Source organism: Hypanus sabinus, chromosome 6, assembly GCF_030144855.1.
Source record: "Hypanus sabinus isolate sHypSab1 chromosome 6, sHypSab1.hap1, whole genome shotgun sequence".
NCBI classification, from domain to species: Eukaryota; Metazoa; Chordata; class Chondrichthyes; order Myliobatiformes; family Dasyatidae; genus Hypanus; species Hypanus sabinus.
The window spans coordinates 68,966,588-68,986,851 of NC_082711.1; the positions used below are offsets into that span (position 1 = coordinate 68,966,588).

Genomic DNA, 20,264 nt, shown 5'->3' on the forward strand with positions numbered 1-20,264 from the left:
CCCGTAAAAACCCAGAGCAACAGAAGTCTCAGAGGCCTCATCCCTGGGAGAAGAAGATGGGTTGTACCTGGGGACAGCTTGAAGGACTGGACCTGGAGAGAAGACTCTAGTGAGCTGCTTTCGGCCTATGCCCCAGAACGAGTGATGGGCTGAAGAAAAAGAAAAAGAATTTTAAGTGACTGGATAGATAAAGTATTTGAATAGATAGGGACTGATTAGGGATAGTCAACATAGTGCATAGTAGGTTGTGTCTAACCAATCTTAAAGTTTTTCAGGGAAGTTACCAGGAAAGTTAATGAAGCAAAGGCAGTAAATAATGACTACATGGAATTTAGCAAGGCCCATAACAGGGTCCCGCATGGGAGGTTGGTCAAGAAGGTTCAGTCACTTGGCATTCAGATTGATTAGTAAAATAGATTAAACATTGGCTTTGTGGGAGAAGTCAGAGAGAAGTAGTAGATGGTTGCTTCTCTGACTGGAAGCATGTGACTAATGGTGTGCCGCAGGGATCAGTGCTATGTCTGTTGTTGTTTGTCATCTTTGTCAGTGATTTGGATGATAACATAGTTAACTGGATCAGCAAATTTGAGGGTGTAGTAGATGGTAGGGAAGAATGTCAAAGCTTGCAGTGGGATTTGGATCATTTGAAAAAATGGGCTGAATAATGGCGGGTGAAATTTAATGCAGACAGGTGTGAGGTGTTGCAATTTGGGAGGACAAGCCCGAGTAGGATTTGTGTGGTGAGTGGTCGGGCACTGAGCAGTGTGTTAGAACAGAGGGATCTCAGAATACTTGTCCATAGTTACTTGATAGTGGCATCACAGGCAGCCAGGATTGTAAAGAGAGCTTTTGGCACAGTGGCCTTCATAAATCAAAGTATTGAGTACAGGCGTTGAGATGTTATGTTGAAGCTGTACAAGAGATTGGGGAGGCCTAATTTGAAGTATTGTGTGTAGTTCTGTTAACCTACCTACAGGGAAGATATAAATAAGATTAAAAGTGTGCCAATAAAGTTTACAAGGATGTTTCTGGTACTTGAGAACCTAATTTATAGGGAAAAATTGAATAGGTAAGGACTTTATTCCCTAGAGCATAGGAGAATAAGAGGAGATTTTATAAATAAATACAAAATTGTGAGCAGTATTGATAGGGTAAATGCAAGCAGCCTTTTTCCATGGAGTTTGGGTGAGAATAGAAGTGAAGGTCATATGTTAAGGGAAATAGGTGAAATGTTTAAGAGAAACATGGGGGGAACTTCTTCTCTCAGAGGGTTGTGAAAATGTGTAACAAGCTGCCAGTAAAAGTGATAGAGTGGGTTTGTTTTTAACATTGAAGAAAAATTTGGATAGGTACCTGGAATGGAAGGGTATGGACCATTATGGTCTGGGTGCAGGTCGACGTGATCAGGTCGTTTGGCATGGACGGGATGAGTCACATGACCTTTCTCTGTGCTTTAGTGTTTCATGACTATAGGTAACAAAATGTAATGGTCTCAGAGTAAGGAAATGAGGGCATTGTGCTTGAGATTTGTAACATGGACTTACAGTAGTAAGGCATTTGTCATGATCCCAAATGAGAAACTTACTCAAAAGGTTAGAATCCATGGAATCCAGGACAAGTTGGATACAAAATGTAGTAGGTGGCGGTCACTGATGGTATATTGTTTGGTATGTACATTAATGACATATATGAATGTAGAGGGAAAATTATCAAGTTTGCAGATGACAGAAAAATCAGTGGTGTTGTTGACAGTAAGGAACATATCACAGTCTTCAGTCCACCATGTCTCTGTCAACTTGTCTATACTAATCCCATTGATCAGCCCTTGGTTTATAGTCATCAAGTGTTAGTCTCAAAAATTATTAAATATTAAATGTCTTCCTCCACTGTGTACTCAAAGCCCTTCATTCCAGATTAAAGATATCTCTGGCTGAAAAGCTTAAACTCAGATCCACTTTAAAACACTCAATCGTCACCCTATATGCTGATAAATAGGTACTTGATGGTCAAAATGGATATCTTGGGGCAAGGGGCCTTTTGCAGTGCCATATGACTTCTAATTCTATCATTGTAGATAGTTAACTCACACCTGTTTATGAGTCATTATTATTATGTTCAGATGTCCTTTACTCGTCCCCGAAACACAACCATTTTCCCAATCTCTGTGGTCGAGCTAATTTTGCAAGGAAGTGTTTGTAATGTTATTCAGCTGTCATTCTTGGTGGGAGTTAAACTTGGAAATTTATTTTGGCTGCACATATCATTTCTGCTCATGTGCAATGCATATATACTTTGGAAGTGTGTGATTAAGAAATATGTACAGGTTTTGCCTGCTATTCGAAGGTAGAGCATTCGTATGAAATGGTTCATAAGCCGAAATGTCATAAAATGAAGAAGCAGTTACCATTTATTTATATGGGAAAAATTTGTGAGCGTTCTCAGACGCAAAAAAATAACTTGCCAAGTAACACATAAAACCTAAAATAACAGTAACATATAGTTAAAGCAGAAATGATCTGATAAATACACAGCCTTATATAAAATAGGAATACTTTTATGCAATTATTGCAGCACTGTCCACCGCAGCGAAAATCTCATGCAAGCGCTCCCGGCAGAAGCACTCTTTCCAGAAACCTTTAAGCTAGGAAGCTGCCAAATCATACCAAATAACACATAAAAATATACAGCCTACATAAAGTAGAAATAATATATGTACAGTGTAGTTTCACTTACTGGAATCTTGAAGACAGCGAGCACGCTGATGATGGTGTGTTAGGCTGAGTGGTTGGAGGTTGCTGTGGTGGGAGACTTGGGTGTCATCTCATCGTCGTCTGTTTCCATCAGGGCAGGCAGGTCGCCTTTCTCTCTCTCTGCCTGCCTGGATGTTGAAGGTCGAGGTTCGTCATCTGCTGTGGCTGATGTGGAAGGCTTGAAAAACGACAGTATGCTTGACTGCTTAGCCTCACGCATTTTTCTGTCATACAGTTCTTTGTAAGCACTCAAACCATCCTGCAAATATGCCCTAAACCTGCGTACCCTTTCAAAAATTAAAGTCATACTTTTCTGCAATCATTGCAGCGTTGTGAATTGCTGCGAAAATCTCATCATGTTCAGTTCCTGGACGACTTCACTTTTGGACCATTCGCTACTGTGTTTGGCTTCAGTTGTTATCCTTTCCTCTTCATCAGCTCTTCATCTGTCAGCTCTTGGTCATGGGATGCCAAAACCTCTTCAACATCATCTTCGTCAACTTGCACAAACCCTTAGCCAAACTCACTATATCCTTACTTTGTTCACCACGATCAAAACGCTTAATTATGTCTAGTTTTATGCTAAGTGTAACACTCTTACGCGCTCTTTTAGGCTTTTCCGATACCTTAGAACTCATCTTGCAAACGGATGCACAAAATAAATCGACATAAAGCACAGATGCTCACAGGCATGTGTTTAAGCAATGCCGGGTAGAATGCAGTTCCGGGGGAGGAGCTTGGCTGCTCGGGATGCACGCTGCCTTTATTCGTAACATTGAAATCACCTTCTGTTAGTGAAAACAGGTAACTAATGTAGGTCTTTTGTAACAGCGAGGTGTTGTAAAGTGGATGTTCACAAAACGGGACACCTGTGCCCCAGATTTTCCTGCAAGTATACATTCCCAGCTGACCACAGAAAAGTCAGGGAATTCAGTCTTCTGCCTAAGTTTGTACTAATGCCAATGTCCCGAACGATCCAAGACATCCTTCCCATTGCTTGTTTTGACTGCACTCTGACATTGATCCTCCATGTGTTTCTCAGTAGTCACATTACACTGCGAAATCAGCTTACAGGATACAGTTTTAGTAACTCCCTTCAGCTTCAGGACATTTGTAGTATTTAATAATTTAAATGAGGTAATTTACACTTAATTGTCTCTTATATTTTCAGTGTTTTTATTTTGCAAAAGTATATGTGAACCTTTATGAATGCCTTTAACATATATCTTCAAAGTAAAATCTAATTGACAGTGGATGTGGTATATTTAGATTTTCAAAAGGCTTTTGACAAGGTCCCACACAGGAGATTAGTGTGCAAACTTAAAACACAAGGTACTGGGGTATTGATGTGGGTAGAGAATTGGTTGGCAGACAGGAAGCAAAGAGTGGGAGTAAACGGGGCCTTTTCAGAATGGCAGGCAGTGACTAGTGGGGTACCGCAAGGCTCAGTGCTGGGATCCCAGTTGTTTACAATATATATTAATGATTTAGACGAGGGAATTAAATGCAGCATCTCCAAGTTTGCGGATGACACGAAGCTGGACGGCGGTGTTAGCTGTGAGGAGGATGCTAAAAGGATGCAAGGTGACTTAGATAGGTTAGGTGAATGGGCAAACTCATGGCAGCTGCAATTTAATGTGGATAAATGTGAGGTTATCCACTTTGGTTGCAAGAACAGGAAAACAGATTATTATCTGAACGGTGGCTGATTAGGAAAAGGGGAGATGCAACGAGACCTGGGTGTCATTGTACACCGGTCATTGAAGGTGGGCATGCAGGTACAGCAGGCGGTGAAAAAGGCAAATGGTATGTTGGCATTCATAGCAAGAGGATTTGAGTACAGGAGCAGGGCGGTTCTACTGCAGTTGTACAAGGCCTTGGTGAGACCACACCTAGAATATTGTGTGCAGTTTTGGTCCCCTAATCTGAGGAAAGACATTCTTGCCATAGAGGGAGTACAGAGAAGGTTCACCAGATTGATTCCTGGGATGGCAGGACTTTCATATGAAGAAAGACTGGATCAACTAGGCTTATACTCGCTGGAATTTAGAAGATTGAGGGGGGATCTTATTGAAACGTATAAAATTCTAAAGGGTTTGGACAGGCTAGATGCAGGAAGATTGTTTCTGATGTTGGGGAAGTCCAGAATGAGGGGTCACAGTTTAAGGATAATGGGGAAGCCTTTTAGATGAGGAAAAACTTATTCACACGGAGAGTGGTGAATCTGTGGAATTCTCTGCCGCAGGAAACAGTTGAGGCTGGTTCATTGGCTATATTTAAGAGGAAGTTAGATATTGCCCTTGTGGCTAAAGGGATCAGGGGGTATGGAGAAAAGCAGGTACAGGGTTCTGAGTTGGATGATCAGCCATGATCATACTGAATGGCAGTGCAGGCTTAAAGGGCCAAATGGCCTACTCCTGCACCTATTTTCTATGTTCCTATGTCTTAACGTTGTTCGGCTTGAGGGCACAGTTTATATGTGCTCTTTCCGGTAAGACTCGTGGTGGTAGCTTGTATGTATACACCAATATGGAATGATGCAAGAACTCTGTGCTGGTTTCCCGATACTGCTCATTGCTAGTGGAGTTTATGACTGTTAGATGTAGACCATTTGATTTACCACGGGATTTCACCACTGTTCTTATAGTCAGTGTCTACATTCCCCCACCAGCACTCACACTAAGGAAGTGCTATGTGAACAGTATGGGGTTATTAGCGAACTGCAGAATGCACACCCTGATGGACTGTTTATTGTCAATAGACAATAGGTGCATGAGTAGGCCATTTGGCAGTTCGAGCCAGCACCGCCATTCAATGTGATCATGGCTGATCAACCACAATCAGTACCCCGTTCCTGCCTTCTCCCCATAGCCCTTGACTCTGCTATCTTTAAGAGCTCTATCTAACTCTTTCTTGAAAGCATCCAGAGAATTGGCCTCCACTGCCTTCTGAGGCAGAGCATTCCACAGATCCACAATTCTCTGGGTGAAAAAGTTTTTCCTCAACTCTGTTCTAAATGGCCTACTCCCTATTCTTAAACTGTGGCCTCTGGTTCTGGACTCCCCCCACATCGGGAACATGTTTCCTGCGTCTAGCGTGTCCAATCCCTTAATAATCTTACATGTTTCAATCAAATCTCCGTTCCTCCTTCTAAATTCCAGTGTATACAATCCCAGTCGTGAACGTACGCTGTACTCCCTCAATAGCAAGAATGTCCTTTCTCAAATTTGGAGACCAAAACTGAACACAATACTCCAGATGTGGTCTCACCAGGGCCCTGTACAACTGCAGAAGGACCTCTTTGCTCCTATACTCAACTCCCCTTGTTATGAAGGCCAACATGTCATTAGCTTTCTTCACTGCCTGCCGTACCAGCATGCTTACTTCAGTGACTGATGAACAAGGACACCTAGATCTCATTGTACTTCCCCTTTTCCTAATGACACCATTCAGATAGTAATATGCCTTCCTGTTCTTGCCACCAAAGTGGATAACCTCACATTTATCCACATTAAACTGCATCTGCCCACTCACCCAACCTGTCCATCCTGCTTTCTCCTAACATCCTCCTCATATTTCACACTGCCACCCAGCTTTGTGTCATCTGCAAATTTGCTAATGTTGCTTTTAATCCCTTCATCTAAATCATTAATATATATTGTAAATAGCTGCAGTCCCAGCACTGAGCCTTGCGGTACCCCACTAGTCACTGCCTGCCATTCTGAAAAGGACCTGTTAATCCCCACTCTTTGTTTCCTGTCTGCCAACCAATTTTCTATCCAAGTTAGTACCCTACCCCCAATACCATGTGCTCTAATTTTGCCCACTAATCTCCCATGTTGGACCTTATCCAGGTACTGTACATCCACTGGCTTTCCCTTGTCCATTTTCATAGTTACATCCTCAAAAAATTCCAGAAGATTAGTCAAGCATGATTTCCCCTTCGTAAATCCATGCTGACTCGGACCGATCCAAATGTGCCGCTATTTCATCTTTTATAATTGACTCCAGCATCTTCCTCACCACTGATGCAAGGCTAACTGGTTTTTAATTCTCTGTTTTCTCTCTCCCTCCTTTCTTAAAAAGTGGGATAACATCAGCTGCCCTCCAATTCTCAGGAACTGATCCTGAATCTATAGAACATTGGAAAATGATTACCAATGCGTCCATGATTTCTAGGGCCACCTTCTTAAGTACCCTGGAATGCAGACCATCAGGCCCCGGGGATTTATCAGCCTTCAGTCCCATCAGTCTACCCAACACCATTTTCTGCCTAATGTGAGTTTCCTTCAGTTCCTCCATTACCCTAGGTCCTCTGGCCACTATTACATCTGGGAGATTGTCTATGTCTTCCCTAGTGAAGACAGATCCAAAGTACCTGTTCAACTCATCTGCCATTTCCTTGTTCCCCATAATAAATTCACCCATTTCTGCCTTCAAGGGCCCAACTTTGGTCTTAACTAATTTTTTCCTCTTCACATACATAAAGAAGCTTTTACTATCCTCCTTTATATTCTTGGCTAGCTTACTTTTGTACCTCATCTTTTCTCCCCATATTGCCTTTTTAGTTCTGTTTGTTCTTTAAAAGTTTCCCAATCCTCTGGCTTCCCGTTCAACTTTGCCATGTTATTTTAAAAGCAAATACGAGGAAACCTGCAGATGCTGGAAATTCAAGCAACAACACACACAAAATGCTGGTTGAACGCAGCAGGCCAGGCAGCATCTATAGGGAGAAGTGCTGTCAATGTTTCTGGCACTTATCCTTGCACTTATCCTTACTATCCTTGCCCTTACACTCTGCCTCACCACAATTCAGGGCCCCAGACAGTCCTTCCAGGTGAGGCGACACTTCACCTGTGAGTCGGCTGGTGTGGTATATTGGTATATATATTTCATATATTGGTGAGACCTGACGCATACTGGGAGACTGTTTCGCTGAGCACCTACGCTCTGTCCGCCAGAGAAAGCAGGATCTCCCAGTGGCCACACATTTTAATTCCATGTCCCATTCCCATTCTGATATGTCTATCCATGGCCTCCTCTACTGTCAAGATGAAACCACACTTGGGTTGGAGGAACAACACCTTATATACCGGCTGGGTAGCCTCCAACCTGATGGCATGAACATTTACTTCTCTAATTTCTGTTAATGCCCCTCCTCCCCTTCTTACCCCATCCCTGATATATTTAGCTTTTCTCCCCCTCCTTTTTTTTCTCTCTCTGCCCATCACTGCCTGTTCTCCATCTCCCGGCCTATCCATCCTATGACCCTTTCCTTCTCTAGCTCTGTATCACTTTTGCCAATCACCTTTCCAGCTCTCAGCTTCACCCTACCCCCTCCAGTCTTCTCCTATCATTTCACATTTTCCCCTCCCCCTCCCCCTCCTTTCAAATCTCTTACTCTCTTTCCTTTCAGTTAGTGCTGACAAAGGGTCTCGGCCCAAAACGTTGACAGTGCTTCTCCCTATAGATGCTGTCTGGCCTGCTGCGTTCCACCAGCATTTTGTGTGGTTTGCCATGTTATACTTCTCTTTTATTTTTATACTGTTCTTGACTTCCCTTGTCAGTCACGGTCGCCCCTTACACCCCTTAGAATCTTTCTTCCTCTTTGGAATGAACTGATCCTGCACCTTCTGTATTACTCCCAGAAATACCTGCCATTGTTGTTCCACTGTCATTTGGCTGGTTCCTCCCTCATGGCTTCATAGTCCCCTTTGTTCAACAGTTATACTGACACTTCCAATTTTCCCCCCTCCCTCTAAAATTGTAGATTAAAACTTATCATATTATGGTCACTACCTCCTAATTGCTCCTTAACCTCGAGTTCCCTCGTCACTGGAGATTTTAACCACGCAAACCTCAAGTCAGTGCTCCCCAAGTTCCATCCGTATGTGGACTTTGCAATGAGAGGGGAGACATGTTGGACCTTGTTTACACAAACATCCCCAAAGCGTACTGGGCGGAGCCCTACCCCCACCTCAGTTACTCAGACCACATCTCTGTTATGCTTTTTCTTTTCCAATCTTTTTATTATTATTATTAATATCAACATAATATGATTAATACATAGATAATGGGATTACAAACATACAAATTTAAACTGAACATGAAAAGATACATAAATAATAGTTACAATATAAATGAGTCTTTCCAAATCATGAACGATACAAGTAACATATAAACAAAGCAAAACTAGGTATATCATAATATATATTTTTAAAAAAAGAAAAGAGAAAAAGAGAAAAAAAAATTATGGTAGAAAAACTAATTGAACAACCTAATAACTAATAAAGAGAAAAAAAGAAAAAAGGAAAAAAAATAATGATGAAAAAAAAGGGCTGTTTATAATATCTAACAAAAATACAAAATCATCAGTGTCGTCAACTCCGATCCTCTCAACATATGTAAAATCAAAACTGGAAAAACAAATCGGCTTGGAACAGGGTCACATTACATCATATGAAAATATTGAATAAATGGTCTCCATATCTTTTCAGATTTAATAGAAGGGTCAAATACAACACTTCTAATTTTCTCTAAATTTAGACATAACATAGATTGAGAAAACCAATGAAATACGGTAGGAGGATTAATTTCTTTACAATTCAACAAAATAGATCTTCTAGCCATTAATGTAAGAAATGCAATCATTCGACAAGCAGAAGAAGATAAATGGATTGAGTCCATCTTTGGTAAACCAAAAATTGCAGTAATAGGATGAGGTTGTAAATCAATGTTCAATACCATGGAAATAATATCAAAAATGTACACGTGTCCAGCGAATCCACTGCCACTTCCAGGACAGCAGCAACACGCGGTGCATGTGGAAGAGCATTCAAGACCACTAACTACAGGACAACATCACCTGACTGTTCAGGTGACGCCTCCCTCCCAGATGCGCTGAACAACTTCTACGCTCGTTTTGAGGCGGAAAACGACATGACGGCGAAGAAGACCACCCTTCCTCCAAATGACCAGGTGCTGTGTCTCACTGTGGCCGATGTGAGAAGAACCCTGTGCAGGGTCAACCCACGGAAGGCTGCTGGACCAGACAATATTCCTGGTAGAGTGCTTAGAGGATGTGCAGACCAGCTAGCAGACATCTGATATCCACTGACATCTTCAACATCTCCCTGAGCAGCACCATCGTTCCAATGTGCTTCAAGGCCACCACCATCGTTCCCGTGCCGAAGAAGTCTTCAGTGTCCTGCCTCAATGACTACTGTCCCATTGCACTCACATCCATTATCATGAAGTGTTTCAAGAGGCTTGTCATGAGGCACATCAAGACCCTGCTGCCCCCCTTACTGGACCCTGCAGTTCGTGTTCCATCGACGCCATTGCCATCACCCTCCACCTGGACAAAAAAGACACGTATGTTTGAATGCTGTTCATAGGCTTCAGTTCAGCATTCAACATAATCATTCCTCAGAAAGTGATTGGAAAGCTGAGCCTACTGGGCCTGAACACCTCCCTCTGCAATTGGATCCTAGACTTCCTGACTGGGAGACCTCAATCAGTCCGGATCGGAGGCAGCATCTCCAACACCATCACACTGAGCACGGGGACCCCCCCAGGGCTGTGTGCTCTGTCCACTGCTGTTCACTCTGCTGACCCATGACTGTGCTACAACACACAGCTCGAACCACATCATCAAGTTCACCGATGACACGACCGTGGTGGGTCTCATCAGCAAGAACGACGAGTCGGCTTACAGAGAGGAGGTGTAGCGGCTAACGGACTGGTGCAGAGCCAACAGCCTGTCTCTTAATGTGAACAAAACAAAAGAGATGGTTGTTGACTTCAGGAGGGCACAGAGCAGCCACTCTCTGCTGAACATCGACGGCTCCTCGGTAGAGATCGTTAAGAGCACCAAATTTCTTGGTGTTCACCTGGTCCTTCAACACCAGCTCCATAGCAAAGAAAGCCCAGCAGCGTCTCTACTTTCTGCAAAGGTTGAGGAAAGTCTATCTCCCACCCCCCATCCTCATCATATTCTACAGGGGTTGTATTGAGAGCGTCCTGAGCAGCTGCATCACTGCCTGGTTCGGAAATTGCACCGTCTCGGATCGCAAGACCCTGCAGCAGGTAGTGAGATCAGCTGAGAGGATCATCAGGGTCTCTGTTCCCACCATCACAGACAATTACACCACATGCTGCATCCGCAAAGGAAACAGCATTATGAAGGACCCCACGCACCCCTCATACAAACTCTTCTCCCTCCTGCCATCTGGCAAAAGGCACTGAAGCATTTGGGCTCTCACGACCAGACTATGCAACAGTTTCTTTCCCCAAACCATCAGGCTCCTCAATACTCAGAGCCTTACTGCCCTCTACTGTGCCTATTGTCTTGTTTATTATTTATTGTAATGCTTGCACTGTTTTGTGTACTTTATGCAGTCCTGGGTAGGTCTGTAGTCTAGTGTAGTTTTTTTTTCTGTGTTTTTACGTAGTTCAGTGTAGTTTTTGTACTGTTTCATGTAACATCATGGTCCTGAAAAACGTTGTTTCGTTTTTACTATGTACTGTACCAGCAGTTATGGTTGAAATGACAATAAAAAGTTACTTGACTTGACGTGATTGTCAGTCTTTCTGGTGCTTTACAATCAATGGAGACTTCGCTGCACAGAGACTTGCCAAGCAAGTTGGGACTAAAGTTCAGGCAGTTCTTGATGGGAAAATTGCTGAAGTTAAGAGTAGATTTAGTAGGTAGCTCACTGCTCCCATTAATTCTAAAACTATTGTTTTATTTGAGTATTCTTTAGGAAAAATCTAGTGTTGGCAGAATTCTTTTGGGTCTCATATACTTGAGATAAAACATTGGAAGAGAGGTGAATTTTGGGTTGTGCTACAGTTGGCACTCGGATAAATGGCCATTTTATGCTAAATGGTATGTGGTTCTTTGCCTTTTTTTCACTGGAACATAGAAACGAAAAATACTGCTTTAAAAATAAAATTGACAAGGCTTGACCTTGTCTTCTGGTAAAAGTGCTTGGTGCCCCTGATATCTGTCTCTGTCTAAGTTGATATTTAAAACACGTTACTAATGATTCCCTCAGCCATATTACCCACTGATGATATTAAATTAAGGAACCATCAGTTGGCAGCTTCTGCCTTTTTATACCCCTTTTAACTAACTAAGTTCGTTTTAGCCTCTCAGGACAGTTATATTAAATAATAAATTGCTTGAATTTTAACATTGGGTTATGTCACTGGGTACCTGTACTTAAAGAGAAGTAAATGTCTGTTTTCCTTCATTGAGCTGCTTTATTTCTTTCAGATCCCCTCCCACAAGCCTCATGCCTAATGCTCATTATGAGCAGGTGATGACTGCATTTGGGGGCAAAGGTTACTTTGTACAGACACCAGAAGAACTAAAGAAGGCAGTTGTTTCATGTTTGGATCAGGAGAAAATGCCGTCTCTTATTAATGTGATGATTGATCCATCATCTGACAGAAAGGCACAAGTAAGTGTATCTGAAGTTGTGCATCTTGTGCCCATTAAAGTATAGATTAATTTTCGTCATTTCGATTAGTGAAAATGAACAAGATGGTGGAAAGGATTGAAGGAGTCTTGTTCTGTGGTGTAAATTATCTCAGCCATGGTCTTGCATATTCAGTCTTTGTTCCTTTTAGTTTAATTTACAGCAGAGAATATACCTGCAGTCTTTATCTCATTCAGTAAGTTTCCACATCCTTTTGATAATGAGATGACTAGAACTGAACACAATATTCCAAGTGTGGTTGAAACAGAGTTGCAAATTACATTATGGCTCTTGAATTCAGTCCCCTGACTAATTTAGGCCAACACACCATACACATTCTTAACAACCCTAACAACTTGCACAGTAAGTTTGAGAGATCTATAGACATGGACCCCAAGATCCCTCTGTTCCTCTATAGTGCTAAGAATCCTGCCATTAATCCTGTATTCTGCCTTCAAATTCAACTTTCCAAAGTGTACCTCTTCATCCTTTTCTGGGAAACTCCATCTCCACTTTTCAGTTGAGAGGGCATTTGAACTCTATCTACCACTTATAAGAGTGTATGAGATAATGATGGACATTGATCATGTGGATAGCGAGAGATTTTTTTCCCAGGGCTGAAATGCTTAACATGAGGGGGCATAGTTTTAGGGTGCTGGAAATGGGTACCGAGGGGATGTCAGAATAAGATTTTCACACACAGTGGTGGGTGCATGGAATGCACTGCCGGCAGCAGTGATGGAAGTGGATACAACAGGGTCTTTTAAGAGCCTCTTAGATAGGTACATGGAGCTTAGAAAAACAGAGGGCTGTGCGGTAGAGAAATTCTAGGCAGTTTCTAGAGTAGGTTACATGGACGGTACAACATTGTGAGCCGAAGGGACTGTAATATGCTGTAGATTTCTATGTTCTATGTTCTCAGTCCAGCTCTGCATCCTATCAGTGTCCCATTGTAACCTTCAACAATAGGACCTGCTACATTGTCCACAACACCGCAACCTTTGTGTCATCTGCAAATATATTAAACCATCTATTCACTTCTTCATCCAAGTCATTTATAAAAATCTCAAAGAGCAGGGGTCGCAGAACTGATCCCCGCAGAACACCACTGGTCACCTACCTCCAGGCAGAATACACTCCATCTGCTACCACCAGCTACCCTCTGTGAGCAAGCCAATTTTGAATCCATACAGCCAAGTTTTCCTGGATCCCATGCCGTCTCATTTTCTGAATGAGCCCACCCTGGGGAGCTATATCAAGCACCTTACTAAAATCCATTTTCATTATGTCCTCTGCTCTGCCTTCATCATTGTGTTTAGTCACATCCTCAAAGAATTCAGTCAGGCTCCTGAGCCATGTCCTGCCTCTCACAAAGCCGTGCTGACTATCTCTAGATAGCCTGTGCTTCTCCACATACTCATAAATCCTGTCTCTTAGAGTTGTCTCTACTAATTTGTCCACCACTGAAGTAGGACTCATTAGACTATAATTCCAAGCAGAACACCAGAATTATCTCTACTCATTTTCAAGAACAAAGGGATAACATTTGCCGCACTTCAATCATCTGGTACTACTCCTGTGGCCAGTGAGGAGGAAAAGATCATCACTGAAGGCACAGTGAGCTCTGCCATTGCTTCCCGTAGTAACCTGGAGTAATTCCAATTCAACCCAGGGGACTTATCTATCCAAACTGATGAAATAAATTTCTTCTGAATTTTATTTAATTTCTTCCGTGTGCACCTGTAAATGGTGGGGACCATGTCACAACAGTTTCAGTTTGTCTTTTTGTTCAAGTACCGAGGATTGTATCTGATCAGTAACAGTGATTGAATACTGTTCTTTGATAAATCGTTACTAATAGTTGAGAGAAATATTAATAATACCACATGCTTTCAATGTTCAGTACTTTTTCTTTCTCCTGTTTTGGCCTTTCATTTTTCATTTATCTTTTGCCTCAAGTATAGATTTTGTTATTCACTATCCTTTATCATCCTCCTTCAGCCAGCTTACTCGCTTTCAATCTAGCCCGGTCTCAATTGGATTGCAGTTGTCTCCTTTCGTTCCTCCTTGGTTTATTATCAATTTTAAATTTGCTTCGTTTTTGACTTTTCCTTGTTTTGATGAGAAGTCATCAAGTTGAAACGTCAGTTGCTGCTCTCTCCACAGATGCCAGCTCACTTTGGGTGGTGCTGGTATTTTATTAGTTGCAGCACTCCTTGAACTGTAACTTCAAGAAGAAAGGCCAAATATTATTGTGGAGATAAATAACTCCATAATCAACTTACCTTATGATCTATGGATATTTTGAAATTGATTGGACAAATAATCTTTCATCACTCTCAACTTTCTGTATGTTATTTGCTTTCAGGATTTCACCTGGCTGACTCGCTCCAAAGTGTGAATTGAATGACTTGTGAAGAGGTGTTGTATTTACATAGCAAGCAAAATCTCAGATTAAATCAGGCTAAACAAACCAAACAAGCAAGTTTTTTATACTTAAGATTCTGCAAATATATTAAGATATATAAAAAGGAAAATATGCTACAAACTTTTGGGTGAACAATGAAGCCTTTGGGGTAACTGCAAGTCTGTGTCTTTGCTATTGCTTTGCTCAGGCTTGAGTGCTGGTAGCGGGTGCATTTTATTTTTGCCGGAGGGGGAGGGGGATTGTTGCTTGCTGCCGCTTACGTGCGAGAGGAAGGGGAACTGGGGAGGAGACTTTGGGGTTCTAACATTTAACATTTTCTTTGGGCGCACTCCTCTGTTTTTGTAGATGATTGTGAAGAAAAAGCATTTAAGGATGTATACTGTATACATTTCTCCAACATTAAATGTGCCTTTGAACCTTTGAAATTCTGAAATCTCGATGAAATTGAACGCTAATTTTCTTTGAGCTTGGAATTGATTCTGTTAGGTACTTGTGCCTTTCTGATGGGATAAAATTAACTTATTGGTGCTATTTAAAATATACATCTAAGGATATAAAGTTGGCCAGGAGTGCTCGTAAAATTAGCATTCAGTCTCATCAGTAATTAGTATATCAACAAGTGGGTAGAATTATTAAGTTGTACTAGTAGCTCAAAATATCATTATCACCAATATGAACTACTAGTAAAATGTGTACTTTCTGTATTTGTACCAGATGATACTCATTTTTGTATTTTTTCATTTTTAATCTTGATTACAAAATGAGTAATACATTATATAATATTTCAAAAATTCAAAGTACATTTATTGTCAAAGTATGTATGCAATATACAACCCTGGGGTTCATCTTCCCACAGACAGCCACGAAAGAAAGAAAACCAGGGAACCTGTTCAAAGAAAAACATCAGCGCGCCCCCCCCCCCGACTCGTTTAAAGAAAACAAATCGTGCAAACAGCAAAAAAAAAGAGTGAGAAGCACAGAATGTGAAACACAAACCCACAAAGGTCATTGGATGAGTCCAGCCCTATTCAGTTCAGTTCAGTTCTATTCAGTCTAGTGCTGTGTCATTCGATATCTGCAGGCCACCCCAATCAAAATTGCACAAAACAGCAGAAACCCAAAACACATCGTAACGTGAACTACAGAATCCAGTCCACAAACCACGTTGATTAAACTTCGCCGAAGACCCAGGAATCCGGCATCGTCTTCCAATAGCATCAGGGATAGAGAGACGAAATCAGCGAGAAAAGGAGCGGTTCATGGGCTTGCACACACTGTCTTCATCCCCGAGGCCGCTCGCCTTCTGGAACCATCTCAAAGACAGCAAAGAGCCAGATCGCTCAATCATCCTGAAAGCCCACCACCAAAATGTAGACCACAGGTTCCAGCAGTAGCAGAACCCATTTGAAAGAAAAAGAAGACATAAAAGAAGTGAAATAAATAGTTTTGTGAACTGTCTGAAGGATGTCACCTTTGGTCGCACTGTTTGCTGGTGCCATTTTCTTCTGGATAACTTGTAAAGTGTTATATCCTGGCCTAATTTAGTTGAGAAGTTGTATTTCATTGAGGTAAATAAAACTAAGCTTTTTTTCACTTTGCAGAGGTTCCTTTGTAATATAATTTTAAGTATTTAAAGAGCTAAGTTACCTGATGCATGTTTGAGAAATGAAGTACAATGCAGTATATTAAATACAAGCAATATACTTTCATTAACCTCTTGAAGAAGAAAGCTTTTAGGGATATTTAATATTTATTTCATTGCCAATTTAACCTTGAGAGTTTACATGACTCATAAAAAGGGGCCATTAATCAAGAACAGCACACATAAAATGCTGGAGGAACTCAGCAGGTCTGGCAATGTCTATGGAAAGGTCCAAAGCGTCCACTATTAATTTCTTTCCATAGATGTAGCCTGACCTGCTGAGGTCCTCCAGCATCTTCAGAATCTCTTATGCTTGTGGCCATCAATCAAGTTTTAGTTTTCTGTGCATAGATAGCATTGCTAGATCATAAGAAAACTGATAATAACAAATGTAAACACTAAATTTAGAGCCAGTCCGTTTCTCTTTCTATTTATTGTATTTATTTTTTAAGTCATATTTTAATTAGTCTTTGGATGTCATGGGCATAAAAATAGGTGCATTGATTGAATTTAAAAATAGGATTCTAGATAATTGGAGCAAGTAAAAGGGCCACTAATTGGGCAGGTAGTTCACATGTCTCTAGTATATCTTTGACATCTATAACCTCAGGGAGGTTGGTGCTAATTAGTTAAACTTAGAGTTAAAATGATATTGAGCAAGCAAGGTAAAAAGATACTGATGAAGCATATGAGGCTTTAAAATTTTAATATTTCAATGATATGTAATACTGTACATCAAATGAGCATTCTAGGAGTTTAAGTCTGTTACTTGCATTTTATTTGATCTTCTGTAACTAACAGTGGTGTCAAGACAATTGAAATTATAACTAGCAAAAAGAATGGTCTTCAGAGCTGAAGTTCTCTTGATTTTATTCATTATTTGAAGGACAATATATGTGGTCACTTTGGACCTTGAAGTTTTAAAAATTGAAAAAAAATTCTGAGAAATTGTTTGATTATACAGGTGTGTGACAGATCTGTGCAAATTAGTTTGAACTTTGCAATATGGCAATGTGAGTGGAGCAAAATTGAGCAAAATCTGCACCCAAGGCTTTACATTATTTTATGACTTCGTTCCCTTTGCACTACATGCCTTACAAGCCACTGATCAAGAACTGTCTTAGTGTCACAGCCAAGGTATTTGCTATCTTGGCTCTCTTAATACTTTATTTTAATGAATATTAATGAAAGCAGCAGTAAAGTTATATTAAAAATGAAGAGTATCATACTTTGTGAATCATTACTATGTTGACCAAAAACAGGATGTACAGTTAGCTATTTATTGTGCCAAAGTTAAAAATTGTTTATCCAATGTATATCAAAAAGTCATTTTGTCATCTTAACTTTATCATTGCCACTTCCTCCAACTCTTTCTATTCTGTAATGTTTACAACACCAAGGGGCTATTACATTGACGTTCCATTTGCACCATTCCCATAGGGACCAATGAATCACTTTTGGTGGTTTTTACTGTGTGCAAAGAGTGTTCCATTTACTTGAGGCTCTCTATGGGCATTCTAAGCTAGAAATACTAACTGCTTTAAGTCCATCCACATTAATGTTAATTTACCTGCAGAGATCAGTATCCTGTTTTCGTTCTGGAATAACACATTTGAATGGCATAAAATTCGTTAGAGGATACTAATATTGAAATTGGATTGATAAACATGAGAAATTCTAGAATCATGTTGAACTCATGTCAAGGTTCCAGCAGAATGTACCAGAATAGGCATTTTTTTCTTGTGAATGGTTACTCATTTTACTATATAATTATTGGTGAAGTGTTTTTGAATATTCCAAGAGAATGTTTTATGGGCAAGGTTTTATTTTCTCAGATTTCTTTGCAGATGTGTTGATACAGATTAGATAACTGAATACTACTTTCGTACTAGCATTTAGGATATGAATTCTGTAAATCACTAATCAGTATCAGAGCTACAATATATTGTAAAAGTACATGTAAAGTTTTTTTAACTAATTCCATGATTTAATTATTTGTCCAATATGCAAGTTAGAGGATCAATATCCAGGAGTAGAAATTTTTTTGAACTGCCAATGCTGGAAATCTAAAATTAAAACAGAAAATGTAGGATCACTCAACAGCTCAGGCGGAATCTGTAATGGAGTATTTCCATAAATTTTTGTTTTTATTTTATAAGGAATTTCCATATTCTGTCATTATGTGTATCCAGATACTGGGAAGTTTGCAGTAACATCCCAGATTAAATCTTGTTGCTATATTAATTATATCGCAGGTGGGTTCCATAACTCTCATTTGTTATTTACAGATTGCTGATTTAATGCTCTTGTTTAGAAATTCAGTGGCTACTAAATAAATTGAAATGCTAAATTGATTAGCAATGTAATGTGTGATTCTGATTTCCAACCACCATCAAAGGGGAGATGCTGAGCATGCAGCAGTGAATTAAGTTGGCACAAAATCATGCTTGATAATCCCACATATCGGGTCGCTCAAGATCCGAAGTCAAACCCGCATTTGGCAAGTCTTGCAATCAAAACCATGATTGGCGAGCCCTGGGATCAGGGCCCAAAGGTCTAATCCATGATTGGCCAGTCCTGGGGGTGAGACCCAAATGTATTACCCGTGGTTGGTGAGTCCTGGCACCAATATCCAGAGGTGGATGAAGTACAGAGGGCATAGCTGAAGCTTGAAGTGAGTCCAGACGTAGAGGGCAAGTCTGGGCTGGAGCCCGGAGGTTGAAGGCCTGATGACTGCAAGTCTTGGAGTCCAGGCCACAGGAGGCCTGACATCTGTGAGTCATAGAAAAATACAGCACAGAACCAGGCTTTTTGGCTCATCCAGTCTGTGTTGAACCATTTAAACTGCTTACTCCCATTGACCTGCAGCTGAACCATTGCACTCCATACCCTTACCATCCATGTACCTATCCAAATTTCTCTCAAGTGGTGCATGCACCACTTGTGCTGGCAGCTCATTCCACACTCTCATGATACTATTGAGTGGAGAAGTTTCCCTTCATGTTCCCCTTAAACTTTTTACCTTTCACCCTTAACCCATGACATCCATCTGTAGCCCTATCCAATCTCAGTAAAAATTTCTGCTTGCATTTTCCCTATATATACCCCTCATAATTTTGTATTCCTCTATTAAATCTCCCCTCAATCTTCTACATTCCAAGGAATAAAGTCCTAACCTATTCAATATTCCCTCATAACTCAGGTCCCCCAGTCCCAGAAACATCCTTGTAAATTTTCTCTGTACTCTTGCAACCTTATTTACATCTTTCCTCTGACCAAAATTGCACACAACCCTCCAAATTAGACCTCACCAACATTTTATACAACTTCAACATAACATTATTACCTAATATTTTGAGTTATGAAAGCCAATGTACCAAAAGCTTTCTTTATGACATTATCTACCTGTGCTGCCACTTTCAATTAATTATGGATGTGTATTCCCAGATCCCTCTGTTCTACCCCACTCCTCAGTGCCCAACTGTTCACTGTCCAAGACCTACCTGGTTGATCCTACTGAAGTGCAACACCCCTCACTTGTCTGCATTAAGTTCCATCTGCCATTTTTCACCCCAATTTTCCAGTTCCTCTATATCCATGATAGCCTTCCTCGCTGTCCACTATGCCCCAATCTTGGTGTCATCTGCAAATTTGCTAATCCAGTTAGCAGCATTATTATCCAGATTATTGATATAGATGACAAACAACAACAGACTCAACACCAGTCCATGCAGCAGTCCACCAGTCACTGGCCTCCAGTCTGAGAGGGAACCCTCAACTACCACAAAGCCAATGCCTGATCCAATTTACTACCTCATCTTAAATGCCAAGTGACAGAACTTTCTTGACCAACCTCCCATGCAAGACCATGTAAACAACATCCTCTGCCTTCCTGGTAACTTTCCTGGTAACTTACTCAAAAAGTTCTATAGATTGGTCAGGCATGTCATGGTCCGGTC

The 20,264-nt window shown here is 40.9% G+C and overlaps 1 protein-coding gene across 5 annotated transcripts in view; it reads left to right on the plus strand.

Moving 5' to 3' along the window:
- The window catches only part of hacl1 (2-hydroxyacyl-CoA lyase 1), a 113,144-nt gene extending 94,485 nt beyond the window's left edge, over positions 1-18,659 (plus strand). For 2 of the 5 annotated variants that reach the window (XM_059972366.1, XM_059972364.1), the window contains exons 16-17: positions 12,031-12,217; positions 14,604-18,659. In XM_059972366.1, the coding sequence (XP_059828349.1) occupies positions 12,031-12,217; positions 14,604-14,636 (220 nt within the window). In that variant the 3' untranslated portion in view covers positions 14,637-18,659. Of the gene's footprint in view, positions 1-12,030; positions 12,218-14,603 lie in introns of those variants that run through there. The other 3 variants (XR_009512674.1, XM_059972365.1, XM_059972367.1) reach the window with 3 other exon arrangements.
- Positions 18,660-20,264: the final 1,605 nt, after the last annotated feature.